The sequence below is a fragment of the Corapipo altera genome, unplaced genomic scaffold (genome assembly GCF_003945725.1).
Source record: "Corapipo altera isolate COAL_440 unplaced genomic scaffold, ASM394572v1 64, whole genome shotgun sequence".
In the NCBI taxonomy this organism is placed as follows: Eukaryota; Metazoa; Chordata; class Aves; order Passeriformes; family Pipridae; genus Corapipo; species Corapipo altera.
Genome location: NW_020884893.1, coordinates 11000473 through 11014512, shown reverse-complemented (window position 1 = coordinate 11014512; position 14040 = coordinate 11000473). Strand labels below are relative to the sequence as shown.

Genomic DNA, 14040 nt, shown 5'->3' with positions numbered 1-14040 from the left:
GCAGTGTGTCCACTCCAGGGCTCCGGGCTGTGGGTGCCTTGTGTCCCCGGTCGAGCCTCGGGCTCCACTGTTTCCCCCACCCGGGCAAAGAGAGCTGAGGATGAGGAGTCCTTCCTTCCTTCCTTCTCCTCAGGAGGATGGGACCCGAGCGATGCCACTGAGATCCATGGCCTTTCCTGTATCCCTTGGGCTGGGGCAGAGGGATGCCTTCCCTGGACATGAGGTAGTGACCTCCTTGTGCTGTCTTTCCCGTAGCCATCCCTGTCCCAAACAAGCACATCGCTGTTACTTCTTTGGGAAAAGGCTTACCCAGTTCTGGACTAGCAGATCCTGTATTTTTCCAACGATGAGGCTGGGGTGTCTGGTATCTCCCTGATGGTCAGGCTGGGAGATCCAGAGTCTCCCTGATGGACAGTAGGAGCCAGAATTTGCTGCCAGCTCCGTGCTTGCTCCTGATGTCTCTGCACTCAGAAAATGCATTTTCATATTTAAAGAGCAATTGTGTTTGCAGGGCTAAACGCTAAAGGTCCCCTAACCTGTGGATGGAGGAAAGGACAAGGGAAGAGCTTGCTTTTTTGTTAGATTAGATTTCAGTTACAGTCAGAAGTGTCCTGTTAATCCCAGACACTGAGATGCATATTCAAAATATGAAGGATCATCCTGATGATAGGTGACTCAAGTCTAGCGTTTCACATGCAAATTTCTAAGCCTGGTCTGTACAAACCTGGGTGGAAAGACTGAAAAGACCTCTGTGGCTTCATATATTTAGTAAACAAAGCTGGAAGAAAGTGATCCTCTTACCCAAATCTGTGATAAAACACCTCTCCATTCCCTAGGGCTTCATAACCTACAAATATTAAACCCATAAAACTTCTGCTGTTAGAGCTGGGACAGAGAGGCTGCATCCACACAGTGCCAGTGGAGAAATGGAATGACAGAAACCACAAGTGGTTTTCAGGGACTTTTTACTGGTTTTAACCCCCTAGGCAATGGCCAAATTTTGAATTGCAAGTGATGGTGGGGAAGTAATTCCCACTTTTGCACCCTGCAGCTCAACAGGGACCAGGAAAGAAGGTGCTCATGGCTCTGCAAAGCAGCCTGAGGGCTGACAAGTGCTATTAGAGATGGGCTGTGAGTCAACCTCACAGAAGCAGCAGTTATTGCTCAATCAGAAAGACAAAGGAGAGAAAAGTTCTGGCAAAATCACCTTCAGGGTTCCAGAGTCACAGCCAAGAAGCAAATCACTTTGGGGCTTTATGGATTAATGCTCTCAGAGATTGAACTCAAGCAAAAAAGGCAGTTGTGAAGGAATTAAACAGATGCAAAAGCGACTGGGCAGTGCCACATGCACACAGAACTGAACCACCTGGTGGTTTTCTACTGATTCCTGTGAGCAGCCCCAGAGGGACCAGTTCATGGACCTGGGCTGCATCACATCTGTGCCAACGATGTGGGAGGGAGGGAACAGCATGTGGAAAACTTTGGGGATGAAGAGAAGGACAAGGGAATGCAAAACAACGAAGAGGATAAAGATTTCTATGGGTAAAAACCAATTCAGGCTTGAAGATAAGAGTATCTTCAGGCTCTTTGCCTGGGGAATGGGGCAGGCAGCATTTCCCACCGGGCAGCGGGTGCCTGATGGACCTGCCTGTGCCAGGCTTAAGGAGCTCCAGTCACTGATTGTAGCATCGAGCCCAGGGCAGTGCTGTCACAGGGAAATGATGCTTTCCCAGCCCCAAGTAAGGACAGGGATGGTTAGTTACTTCCAGGTTCAGGGAGCACAGGCAGTTCTGCAGGTCATCTCAGGCTCCTCTCTTCCCCATCTGGCCAGCACAGTTCCCTCCTGGCTTTTGGTTACATTTCTCTCTGGTTTGTATAATCTCTCTTTTAAAGATACATTGTTATTAAATCTATGATGCACCATGTCTTGAAAACGCCTTGAGGACACAGAGGAACTGGTGATCTTTCTGCAGCTAATCCCTATATTTTGAAGAAATTAAAATTTTAAAGACATTAAAATGAGGCCACTTTCACACATTAGAGGAAAATGACCCCTTCTCCTCTCCCTTGCTTCCCTGCTGCGTTCACAGCCTGAGACCTCAAGGGAAAAGCCTCTCACTTCACAGAAATTAGTAAAGGGATGAAAACGGATATTGCAGATGAGGAGGGGCTTCTCTGAGTGCCTGGAGAGTGAGAAATCAGTGATTTCAGAGTGAAACCTGGAAATCAGGGGACTGAGAAAGGTGCCTGGAGGACTGGCTTCTATATCCACATCCCAGCTTTCAGCAGCCTTCTGGGAAAACCAATGTTGCTTCTACCCCATTTCAACTTTTTTTGTCGCAGGATGAAGGACTGTTACAACTAATTTGGAAATTAGTTACAACTAATTTGGAAATTTTCTAATGTGAGGCATTGAGTTCAGAATGAAACCCTGACACAATCTGCATTAGAAAGAGCCAGGACCAGGGAAACCCTTGCTATGAATTGCAGGCACAATGCTATGAAATAGCTTTTATTTGCTTTTATTTGTGGTCATTAATACTTCCTTCTCTAAAGTCTGGTGCATGGAAGTGTTGCTTCTCCATAGCAATAACAGTGCAAACTGTAGATAGGATAAATGCAGTAAAAATGGAGTTTGCTTAAAAATCAGGAAACACTTCTGGAGAGAGGTTTTTTCTGCTTGGCTGTCTGCTCTGGTAGATGTAGATTTGTGGCTGGTTTTGAGATCTTTCCTAGAGACTGTCTGAGTGAAATAATGTGCACTTGCTCCTCAGTATATTAAGGCCATTCATTCTTGCCTGCCAGCCAGCTGTGGGCAGGAACTTAGCATATGTTTTCCCTGTGAAAAATCCACTAAAACACACCACAGAATTCCAAGGCAATCAGGGGTTTCAGGGTAGAACCCGTCCCATGTGCGAGTGACTTTCTGCCCCCGGGGTTTATTGCACTCCTGGAGAAGAGAGCAACCCAGGGGCCCTTCTCTCTTGTGATTAACACTTTTCTCTATGTAATTAAGAAGCCTCAAACCTCAACAAGTGAAAGGAAGCTCCCCAGCCCCACCACAGCACCCCAGCCCTGCCTCTGCCTCACTGCACGTGAATGTCTGACCCTGAACTTTAAACTCCATGAATAGCCAAGCCTGGAAGGCAGATGTAGTGAAACCCTTCCCTGCAGAACACAGTCAGGGACAGTAAATAAGTAAATAAGTAGGAGCAGCACTGACCAGCAGGGATTTTCCCCATGGAGGAGGTGGACACTCAAGACCCACCTTGAGGGCTCCAGACCCAGCACGAGGGCCTGGTGGGTGACAGTGACACAGGGCAAAGCCTTGGTCCCTGTGTCCTCTTGCCTGTGGGACAGGAGGGATGTGCTGAGGGAAAACAAAGGCAATGAGAGCCACAATGAGCAGGAGTGAGAGTGGGAGTATGGAGGGGCTCTGAGGAATGAAAATCCCTTAGCAAATAACAAGGCTTGTATATTAGTCATACTTAATAAAAAAATATGTGAATAAATGAATGTTGCCTGCTGGTTCATCTGTTCAGCATTTCTCTGTCGCACCATTAAGCAAACCCTGACGAGGCAGCTGACCTCTCCAGGGCACACTATGGCTCTATAATGGTAATGTTTGCTGTTTTGTCACACCTTTATCTGAGGAACAACACCTCTCAGGAGAGCAGAGCAATTTCCAGCAGCTCTACCTCCTGCCAGCTCCCCTGCCTGGGAGCAGCACGACAGCCCAAGTTGGCACCAGGGATGATGTGACTGATGTGCTGCACAAGCTCATCATCAGTGCTCATCTCCTGCCAAAAAGATGAGTCTTCCCGAGGAAAAACTTTTTAAAAAGATGTTCTTGTTGGAAGGGGAGGTGCTACTGGGATGGTTAGCTGGCTGGAGGTGCTCCTCTCTTCTCCCAGCTCTATTTTAACCCCTGACTCCAGATAATTTTGGCTACTCAGCAGCATTTCCTAGAGAAACCCCATGACAAAGCCCCCTATTGCTGCAGAGGCAAAAAGGTGCTTGGATTAATCATCAGAACAGCAGGGAATTAAGAAACCTGGGGTGATGAATGCACCAAGGTTTTCTTAGATAGATGCTTAAAAAAATATAATCCAGACCTACTTGCTTCAAGTACCTCGGAAGCTGAGAAAATCCGGTGCATCTGGCAGCAGCTGCCACTTCACTTCTGTCATTTAATCTCGTTGAGGTGCATTATGTCAAATAATTACCTTAATGAAGACTTTAATGGAAGAAGGGAGGAAAATAATAGGGATGCTTTGAAGAAATGAAGCTGTGAAGTTGCCTTGTTTATAACTTGGCACAGATGGATCTCCCCCCCCCCGGCTCCTGCCCTTACAGAGGTGTCCCATCTGCCTCTCTTTCAAAAATAACACCCTTCAGATGGTGCCCTAGTGATGGATTTATGCATTTTGGATACAGTGGCATAGTTTCTGAGTTTGAAACAACCCAACATTTAAAATCATCAAGTCCAACTGTTATCCCAGCACTGCCAAGGCCACCACTAAACCATGTCCACAGGTGCCACATGAACAAGTCTTTTAAATCCCTCCAGGGATGGTGACCCCACCACTGCCCTGGGCAGCCTGTTCCCATGATAAACCTTGAGGAAATTTTTCCTAATATCCAATCTAAACCTCTCCTTGAGGCACAACTTGAGGTTGTTTCCTCTCATCCTATCACTTGTTACTTGGGAAAAGAGACCAACACCCAAATTGACCTTCATTGGCTGCTCTCGTCCTCTTCTGAGTTCCTTCAGCTATTTTATTTATATTTTATTTTGGACTGCCATTTTGAAGAGATTTTGTCCTCATGTGCTGATTTCCACCACCACCCATGCCCGGGATATGCCTCTCATGGTGATATTGGTCTTGAATTTACTTCAGCAGGCTGAAATGACACTTTCTTAGGTGAGTAAATTCTCTTCTAAATTTATCCAGTCTACCCAGGTTTCCATGCAAGAAACTTGAGAGAAAACCCCCTTGAAAATTAAATTAATCGAGTCAAATGAGTTTCCTTTCTTGCTGCCTGAAGGTCTAACTTGAGAAAGGAAGCGTGTACTTCTTCCAGCATGGATGTGGTGGAGGAGGTGAATGAGCTCTTCCCCTACCCCAGCTCCCATGTATTTCCCAGGCAGCAGTTAGCCTTGGCTAATGCTGCAGATATGCTTCAAGTCATGTGAGCCATCATCTCCAACCACCTCCTGGAACAGCTGACTCCAGACCCTCTAGATACCAAAAAAAAAAAAAAAAAAAAAAGGCCCATTTTTCTCAAACTGATGCAAAATGTGACATTTAAACTTTTTTTTTTTCTTTTTTTTTGGGCAAATGTTTCTTCCCCAGACTCAAACACTTCTCTCACTCTGGAAAATTAAGTGGGCGATGCTCTTGCAGAAGCCTGTGCCAAGCCACTGCCACAGGTCTCAGACATCCCCTCGATTTCCCAAAGCACCCTTAGTTCTTCACACAGCTTTGCTCCTTGTTTTGCCTTCTGGACAGCTTCCTGTAGAGGTAAAGCACTCGCTTCTCCTCCCAGCTGGGGAAGAAGGAGGCGGCGATTTTTCGGCACAGGCGGCGTGCGTAGGTTTCCAGGAACACGGTGGAGTAGAGGATGCAGAAGAGCAGCCCCACAACGAGCAGCACAGAGGGGTTGGGAGGCACTGAGGGGCTGATCCTGCAGTGGGCAGAGCTGGAGATCAGATAATGGTGATAGTTCTGCTCGAAATCCCGAAGTGGTAATTCCTCAGCAGGAAACCCGAAACCTTCGATAAAAGAGGGCAGGATCCCTATTTTAGCCTGAAATAAAGAGAGTTAAAAGGTAAATGGAGTATGAACAAACCAAAATCAACCGGTTTCTAAAGAAACATCGGCCTGGGGATGTGGAATCACCTTACAGCACTAGGAGAAGGAGAGTGAAGTGTCTGTACACTTCAGTCTGAGTGAGAGTAACAGTGTAGGTGCTGAGTACTCGACACAGTGAGAACTGGTCCTATCTGTCATTTTTATCTGCTGCTACAGAGATCATAACAGGTATTCACCGTGTGAGATTTGTGGTGAAAGGCATCATCCAGACAGCAGTATTAGTGCCTGCATATCTGAATATTAGAGGCTTTTCCTAAGCCCTGATTATTTTCATGTAAATCCATTGTAAGCAGGTGTCTGCACTAAGGATCCTGAGGCTGGGGAGGGAAGAGAGCTGTGTGACAGAAAAGGGAAGCTAAAACACCAAACCAGAACTAGTCCAGATAAAGGTTATTGAAATATGAACTAGAGAGGTTTGTGAAAAGGATTGCACAGGGGGAAAATGAAGCCAGGGAGCAGGGCTTTCTACTTAAAAGACAACCAGTGCAATAAGATGAAGAGACATCCTTAGTGTTCATCAGCTTCCCCCCTTCTTTTGGGCTTGCACCTGCTCTGCAGTGGAGGAACAGTGCCACAGGGACTCCCCTTCCTCCACCTTGCCCAGGGAAAGGACCTGGAGACCCAGGGAGGTCTGACTGCCTGCTGCTAGCAGTCTTTGCAGCCTGAGGCACTATTTGCTCCCCTCCTCGCTCCCGAGGGGCTGCAGTTTGGAGCAGGTGTCTGCTGCTGTTTGATGCACTCCAAGGAGCAACTGAGGTTGTGCCTCTGCCTTCTCCCCCCAGGCCTGTTGCTCGTCCACCTGGCTGCTGGGCAGGAAAGTCAGGAGTGTGTAAATAAGGGTTCAAAGATGGTAATCCCCCCCACCTCCTGTGATGGGACACACAGCGGGGTCCCCATGCAGGGCAGCACAGGGCACCCCAGCACCCACCTTGTATTTGATGTGGAGGGTGATGGGCACCACGGAGAACTGAGCTGCCTTCCTCACCGCAGTGTCTGCCACGCTGAAGGCAAAGTGCTCCATCGCCACCAGCAGCAGCATCAGCAGCAGGGCCACGGTGAGCAGCACGGCCTGCACGAGGCACTGCAGCCCTTCTTCCCGGGACAGCTTCAAGCCTGTCGGTCGGATGAGGTTTTTGGATGAGCCCACCAGCAGGTGAGCTGCTTTTCTGTCCACAGCCAAACGCTCCAGCTTCTCGGTGATGTAAAAATTGTCGAAGCGGAGGTTGGTGAGATAATTTTTCAAGTACCAGGTGGACTCAAAACAGAGATAGAGCATGGAGAAACCAGCAACCAGCCTGTTGCCTACTCGTACAGAGTCTTTGACCAGTATCTCAGCAGACAAAAAGTCCCTACTGATTTTCTCACCTGCAAGGTCCATTTTTTGGTATATGGAGGAGGTGTTCTGGAGCGATGAAAACTTAAAATGTCCGTTCATGGGCTTATAAAAGGTTAACAGATAAACGGCTTCTTGGATTGCACCCCCAAACTCCTGGGAGGCTGCCTGCAGCAGGGCAGTGGAGTTCAGAAGGCTGTCAGAGGAGTTCTTGCAGATGCACTTGATGACCTGTAGGATGGTTTGGATGTTGCTGACGATGTTGGGTGTTGTGTTCACCGCCGCGATCACGACGCAGGTCGACAGGAGAAGCTTCCGGCCTTGCTTGGTGCCCAGCGTTGGCATGACCATACTGAAGACACAGCGGGCAGGATGCACCAGGAAAAGGGTCAGGAGAAGGAGCAGGCTGAAGGAGATGGACATTGCAGTGGAGAGATGCCAGGAGTACTCCAGGGAAGCAAACATCCAGTTGTAAAAGAGGCCTCCTATCAGTGCTGTAATGCAGGAACACTGGAGAAACAAGGTCCACAGCTCTCTGCCATCTGCTGGGACCGGTTTGGAGTAAACCCACCATAGGTCTGCCATGGTTCTGTGCACCTTCAGGAAGAGAAAGTCTTCACAGTAGACACGGGCACTCATCCTGTAAAAAGAACAAGTACCTGGGTGTACATAAACACACTGGTTAGGGGGCTTTCCTAAGATAAATGTCTTTATAATGTCCTTCTCTGAGTACTTCTGGTCTCATCCCTCTCTACTTCCCTGCTAAGATGAGTAAGTAGCTGGGACCAAGACCTCCCCTGAAAGCAGCAGGACAGGGAAGTTCAAGGCATTTCTCGAAAGATCAAATACCAAGTACGATGCAGCTGCTCCTCCTTTAATGCCAGCACAGGAAAGCATTGTGTTATTCTATGAAAACTGTAATAGAGCCATTCAGAGGGGTCAAATCATTGGCAGTGGCTGAGTGTGTCTTTAGTGGTTATATAGAGGATGTTGGAGCGAGAAAGAGGAGGCTCCTGGCTGCTGTATTTACAAGTCAAGTTGTATTTACAAGGTGGTACATGGATGACAAGCAGTTGAGGGGGGTTTCTGCTCTCTCTGTCCCTTAAGAGGAGGCCAAACACAAATCTACAGGTTTAAGTGTGACGAACAGAGAACTGATCTGAGAAAACAGTTTTACACTGAAGCTGCAGGGCCAGAGGAAATCTCCAAGGACAAGAATTTGGCCACTACAGACAGGATGAAAGGTCCCATTAAGCTATTTAAATGTCTAGGGGAAACAAACATTTGGGAAAGAATATAATTTCTCAGGCCTTACATCTGGAGTGATTCTCTGGAGACCAGAAAACCTGGTGGGGAAGAAGAGTCTGCCCCCAGCCAGGCAATTCCCATCTCCTACTGCTTGACAGCAGTCTCAGCTATCCTTTGAGGGAGATTTTTGACTAGCAAAGGAGGTTTTCAGTGGAAAAAACCATACAACAGCTATCAAGACAGAGAGAAGGAGAGATTTAGAGAAGACACTACATACCCAGCAGCAGTGAGGTACCCCAGATTTGCTCGAAACCTCTCCATGCTCCAGTGCCTTATTGCTCTCAGAGAGGATCCTGGGTGTGGCAGTCAGGAGAGGCAGGATAAAAAAACCAAGGCAGCACCAGAGAGCCAGGACTCAAAAAATAAGATGTTTTAAGGCAATTCAGATCAGCAACACTGGCAATTCCTGAAGTGAGTGGGGCAAACCTGGTGTGTGAAGCCCAGGGAATAACACCACTGTGGAACAGAGCCAGGATGCACAGCCCTGCTTGGGCTTTACACCTCTTTTGGTCTTACTGTTATTGCAGTCAAGGCTTATTTACATGACACATAGCTGAAAAAATGAGTCAATAACATATGGGCTGACAAAGATGGAACAAGCATCACATGGAACGTGGGGTGTCACCATCCCTTGTTGGGAAATCAGATGATTACTCCTCACACTGCCCACCAGCGACCAGCAGGGTTGAAATCTGTCTCAGAGTGAAGGGGAGCTTTTCCCCTTCCAGACATCAGTCATGGCACAAAGAGCATGGCAGGATCCAGCAAACCATGTGCTGGTAACTGTTCCTCTGTTCTGACAGGCTGCTGCTCCCTGGTGAAACTGTGTGCAGGGCTCACAGTCTGCTTCAAGGCTCGTCTCACAGTCCTGGCAGAGGAAAATGAAGCTTCTGACTTGAACCTTTCCCAATTCCCTATAGCCAGCAAATCCCCTGCAGCCACAGTCAGGATTCCCAAACTGTGGAGAAGTTCTCGGATGTACAGGCCGGGAGGTGCAGTCCCCACGGGACTGACTTTCCTGGCCCCCCAGGATGTGCAGGGCACAGAGCTCCAGCTGCCAAACTTGCTCACCAGGAGACAGGAACCAACCACTGTGTTTGCTCCTCATTTATGAGCCTGTGGATTTACAGGAACCTTCCCTGGCTCCCACCAAACCTGCCCCTTTGCCAGACACTCTCATGCTAAGCCACCACTTGTGGGCAGAGGTGACAGAGCTCAGCCAGCTGAGCCCATTCCTGACAGGGAGCTGCTGTCCCGTGCTGAGCCGAGCCCTCCCACCGGCTGGGAACCACCGGGCCCCCGGGATGTTCTCATGCTCCCCTGGGCGGGAAAGGGCGAAGGGCTGGAGGTCAGCCCAGTCCTGGCCACCTCTGGGGACAAAGCACGTGGGGCTCTGCCCTCCAGAGAGAGCTGGGAGAGCAGCACCTTCCCCAGGAGACATGGCCAGACCCCACGGCAGCAGCAGTTGGAGGACACGGAGTAACGAGCACAACCTCTGCCTGCCTCCTCTGCCCTTCCTGCAGGCACCAGGCAAGGCCCCTCCTGCCCTTGCTGTTCCACTCAACAGCTCCACTTTGTAGTTAAAAGTTTTGTTTTTTCCCGTGTGGCTGGTGGAGCAAAGCTTTCTTCCTGGTGCCCTGGAGCACAGGGGCCGGATGAGAAACCCTGCCTGGCTCCAGCCGGGAAGAGGCACCAGCCAGGCGGGCGGGAAAGAAAGTGCTGTTTGTTTGGAGCATCCATAGCAATTGCTTGCACAGGCCATGAATTAGGTCTTGAATTCAACTATAAGGGACTAACCCAAAAGGCCCATAGCTGGATCCTGCAAGGCTCATCAGCTTCTCCTAAGACTAAACTTCTTCCTTGCTCTACTTCAGAGCAAACTGATATTCACATCAGCCCCTGGGACCCCATCCAGGCTACACAGGCAGCTTTCTGGGGCAGCAAAAAAAAAAAAAAAAAAAAAAAAAAAAAATTAGCAATAGGCTATAAAGAACAAAAAACCCTCAAGCCCACAACATTGTGGTGAGTGTTTTTCTGACTCTGCTACATCATCTGGCAAAGGCACCTGAAGTCTGTGGGGAAACTGAGCCATAACTCTGGCAGCATCAACAAGTGTTTGTTTACAGAGTCAGATTTTTTTTCCTCTGGCTCTACTCAGAACTGATCCCTGCAGGTTGCACTACAGGACAGGCTAGAGGTAGGATATCGTCTGTTTTATACCCAGAACTGATCCTCTGCAGTAGCTCGTGTGTTCATAGGGATACCCGGGAAACGGCGGGCGAAGGTTGGGAGCGGGACACGGGCAGGGCAGGACAGAACCCCGCAACGAAGCAACTGTGACATCTTGTGGTCACACGCTGCTCAAGGGCCTCGAGGTCTGGCTCATTCCGACTCAGAAATTAAAGAAGTCTGTCTGTAGGTGGGAGAGTTTTGAGGAAAACCGAGGAAGATTAGGAGAAATGCTCTGAGGTGCCTTTTCTTGCCCTGCGTGGCTCCCAGGTGGTACAAAGGGACTTTGCTTTCTTGACAAGTCCCAGTCTCTGTAGAGCTCAAGCTCTAAGTTTTCCAACATCACCAATTTCGACTTTTTACAGGAGAAGACAGAGCCCCACATGCCTGCAGGCAGCTTGCTGGAACTGTGAGGCAACAGAAGGTTTCATTGGCATCGTAGCCCAGAAGCAGAGCCTGGCTTTACCCAAACTAGGTGTGGGGACTGAGCTTGTACCCCCCAGGACAGAGGTTTTGAATCCAGTCCTGCTTTGCAGATTGCAGTGCTCGGGGTGGGTTTGTGCCAAGATATCTGCAAGTTCAACCTGCGGTGACAGAGTAACCCTGTGGTGGTGACAGTGATGGGAGAGGGTGTGTCAGAAAGGAGCAGCTGAATCCCAGGTAGTGTGTGGGGTGCAGGAACTGTGCAGCTTAAGAAAATGACGGGGTAAAGAAGATGAATGGAGGGCTAAAACAGAATCACTAAGGCTGAAGGTGTTTCTCCATGGCAATATCATCAGCACCTGTTGATCATGTTATTTTGCCCATTCAAGAAATTGAGAGTGTGGGAAAGATTAGCCAATTAGTGGTGGCTCTTTGCTTGTTAAGATCACATTCAAATTAACAACTTATGGTAATACAGAGCCACATCATGTCTTCTTAGGTTTCTACTATAGAAATACAGAAAAATCCCAGCAATATCCCTTCAGTTACTCATGAGGCATAACTGTGATAAGGGAACTAAGGCTGTCTAACCTGCAACAGCTGAATTCCCCCTGTCATGTTGGGCTTTTGTTTGTTTTGTGAATCTTTCCCTTTCTCTTCTGAACTTCCAGCATCGCTGCTGGGTGCAGATCATCTGAGTACAGCCCCAGAATCATTCCCTGCTCCAAGGACCCACAGAGCAGCTCTTCTGTGTGAACGGTTTGTAAAGTGACTTGAATGCTTCTGGGATAAAAGACACTACGAAATGCTTTCCTACTGTAAATAAACCAAAATGATTTTCCTCCAAGTGTCTCAGGAGAACATGTGGATGTTGGTCCAGGATTGGACGGGGAACATCAAAGGAGTGAAGCAGAGATATTCTGGATGTTGAATTTCAATGTGTGAGTGGTATTTCCTGTTAATTAAAATTCACAAGGAGGCTGCTAATGTGAATGGCTTTTGTGATGGTTGTTGCATTTTTACATTCCTAGAGAAATGGTGCATAGGCAGGCAGAGTTTCTTTAAAATAACACAGTCAAAGTTATAGAAGGTTAGTACAGCTCTTGAAATAGCCTTTCCTGGGAATTTTCATATCTCTACTAGTATCACAGACCCTTCAAGACTGCTGCTTTTGGCAAATCTTAGTACTAGCAGCAGCAAATGGAATCAGAAATTATTCATGCAGCCCTGTTCACCTTTGAACACCAGAAACACTAAATATTAAAATCTCTGTTTAAAAAAAAAATAAATTCAAACTCAGGCATACCAGAGTAGTTCTGCTTTCACAGATGCCTGGATGTGAAAGAGCAGAATTAGGTAACATTGTCATTCACACGCTTTTAACCAGATCCTCTGGGGAGCCCTGGGAAACAGAGGCTGCTGACAGAGCTGACAGGTCTTTGTCTAAAGAGGTTTAGGATCCAGGTGCTTTTTGTGCCTTTCCCAGGTCTGTTTAGGCCCTGTTGTGGACCTTGGGTTAGTCACTGTCCCCTCTCTGCCTCAGTTTCTCATGCTGGCACAGAGATCATAAACCTGCCCTGGCTGCATTTGTGAAACACCTTCTGACCTCTGCCTAGGCAGTGCCACAGACGTGCCAGGGCACTGGGAGTGATTTTTGGAGATTTCTACACAAACTCTGTGGTCTCAGTTCTTCTTTCCAGTCCAAGTAAAAAACCATCCTCCTGGATTTGATGAGGATGCACCAAATCAGAGCTGAGACCATAAGTAAACTTGTGACCCCAACGTCTGCCACGGAGCTGGACTGGATGTTACCCTTTGAGCCTCGGAATTAGACAATCCCAAGGCCCTTGCTATCTGTCCCCAGGCTGCAGGGACAGGGGCAGCTCTGTCCCAGTGAATGAGGTGGATCCCCTGCTGCAGCAGCAGCAGCTCCAGCGGTGCAGGGCAGCAGGACAGCGGGGCTCCTTCCTGCAGCACCGGCCACGCAGGGCACAGCCTGTTCCCTGGCCCAGGACAGCAATCCTGGGTTGTTCACAGGCAGCTGGCTGAGAAAGCAAACTTCAGGGAGTAATTTTCCCTTCCCCATTCAGCCCTTCTTCACTAAGGCATGGTGAGGATCATCCTTGCAGAATGACAGTGCTCCAGCCCAGCCCATCCAGGCAGGACAGCGATCTGGGGTCTGCCCAGCAAAGGCTCTTTGGCAGAGCAGCCCTGAGATGCTGGGCAAGGGGCTTTCCCATTCCTCAGCTGCTCAACACGGCTCTGTCTTGCTCAGACAAGGAGGGAGACCTCACTCCTCTCCTGCTCCTCCCTCCTGCCCAAATCAGGGGTGAAGCTGAGGCAGGGGGAGACTCGGGCTTTGCTTTTCTCCCCTCAACCTACAGAGCAAACAGGACGATGAGATGTGCTAACAAATGTGCTTTATTTTACGTTTTCCACAATCATTAAAGATTTTGTTGAACATTAAGGATTTTTTTTTTTAACTCGATTGATCAAAATTCCATATTGTATTGGTTTTGGCCATTTTATTACAACCCCCTCAAGTCCTCACCTGCCACTTGACCCCAGGGGAACCCCCATAGGGTAACCCCTATAGGGGAACCCCCTGCAGCAGCAGCTGTGGCTGGTGAGCATCACTCTGCCAGCTCTCCCTGGGGGTTATCAGCAGCACAGGAGCAGGGGGGATGCACTGGATCCCTACTCCAGGATAGTTCATGTTGTCAGCTCCACCAGTTTACATCATCAGAGAAACCTGTCCCAGCACAGGGATCCAGTCACTCACCTACCCTAAACCAAGAACCAGACTGTTTATCATTCAATCATCTATTTCAATGACTGATCGTTTAAATGTAATATTTTAGATTCTTACAG

At 48.5% G+C, this 14040-nt stretch overlaps 1 protein-coding gene across 1 annotated transcript; it reads right to left on the bottom strand.

The window, feature by feature from the left end:
* Positions 1 to 5403: 5403 nt before the first annotated feature.
* OCSTAMP (osteoclast stimulatory transmembrane protein) lies at positions 5404 to 8778 on the bottom strand. The gene is made up of 3 exons (XM_027646295.1): positions 8735 to 8778; positions 6805 to 7849; positions 5404 to 5810 (listed from the first exon to the last, which is right to left on the bottom strand). Exons 1-3 carry the CDS (start codon positions 8776 to 8778, stop codon positions 5469 to 5471), a joined length of 1431 nt encoding a protein of 476 aa, XP_027502096.1. The 3' UTR covers positions 5404 to 5468.
* Positions 8779 to 14040: the final 5262 nt, after the last annotated feature.

Coding starts and splice junctions, on each gene's coding strand:
- OCSTAMP (XM_027646295.1), bottom strand. CDS start 8,778: ATGGAGAGGTTTCGAGCAAATCTGGGGTACCTCACTGCTGCTGG. Junction 7,850..8,734: donor GGGTACCTCACTGCTGCTGG/GTATGTAGTGTC, acceptor TTCTTTTTACAG/GATGAGTGCCCGTGTCTACT. Junction 5,811..6,804: donor CCCTCCACATCAAATACAAG/GTGGGTGCTGGG, acceptor TCTTTATTTCAG/GCTAAAATAGGGATCCTGCC.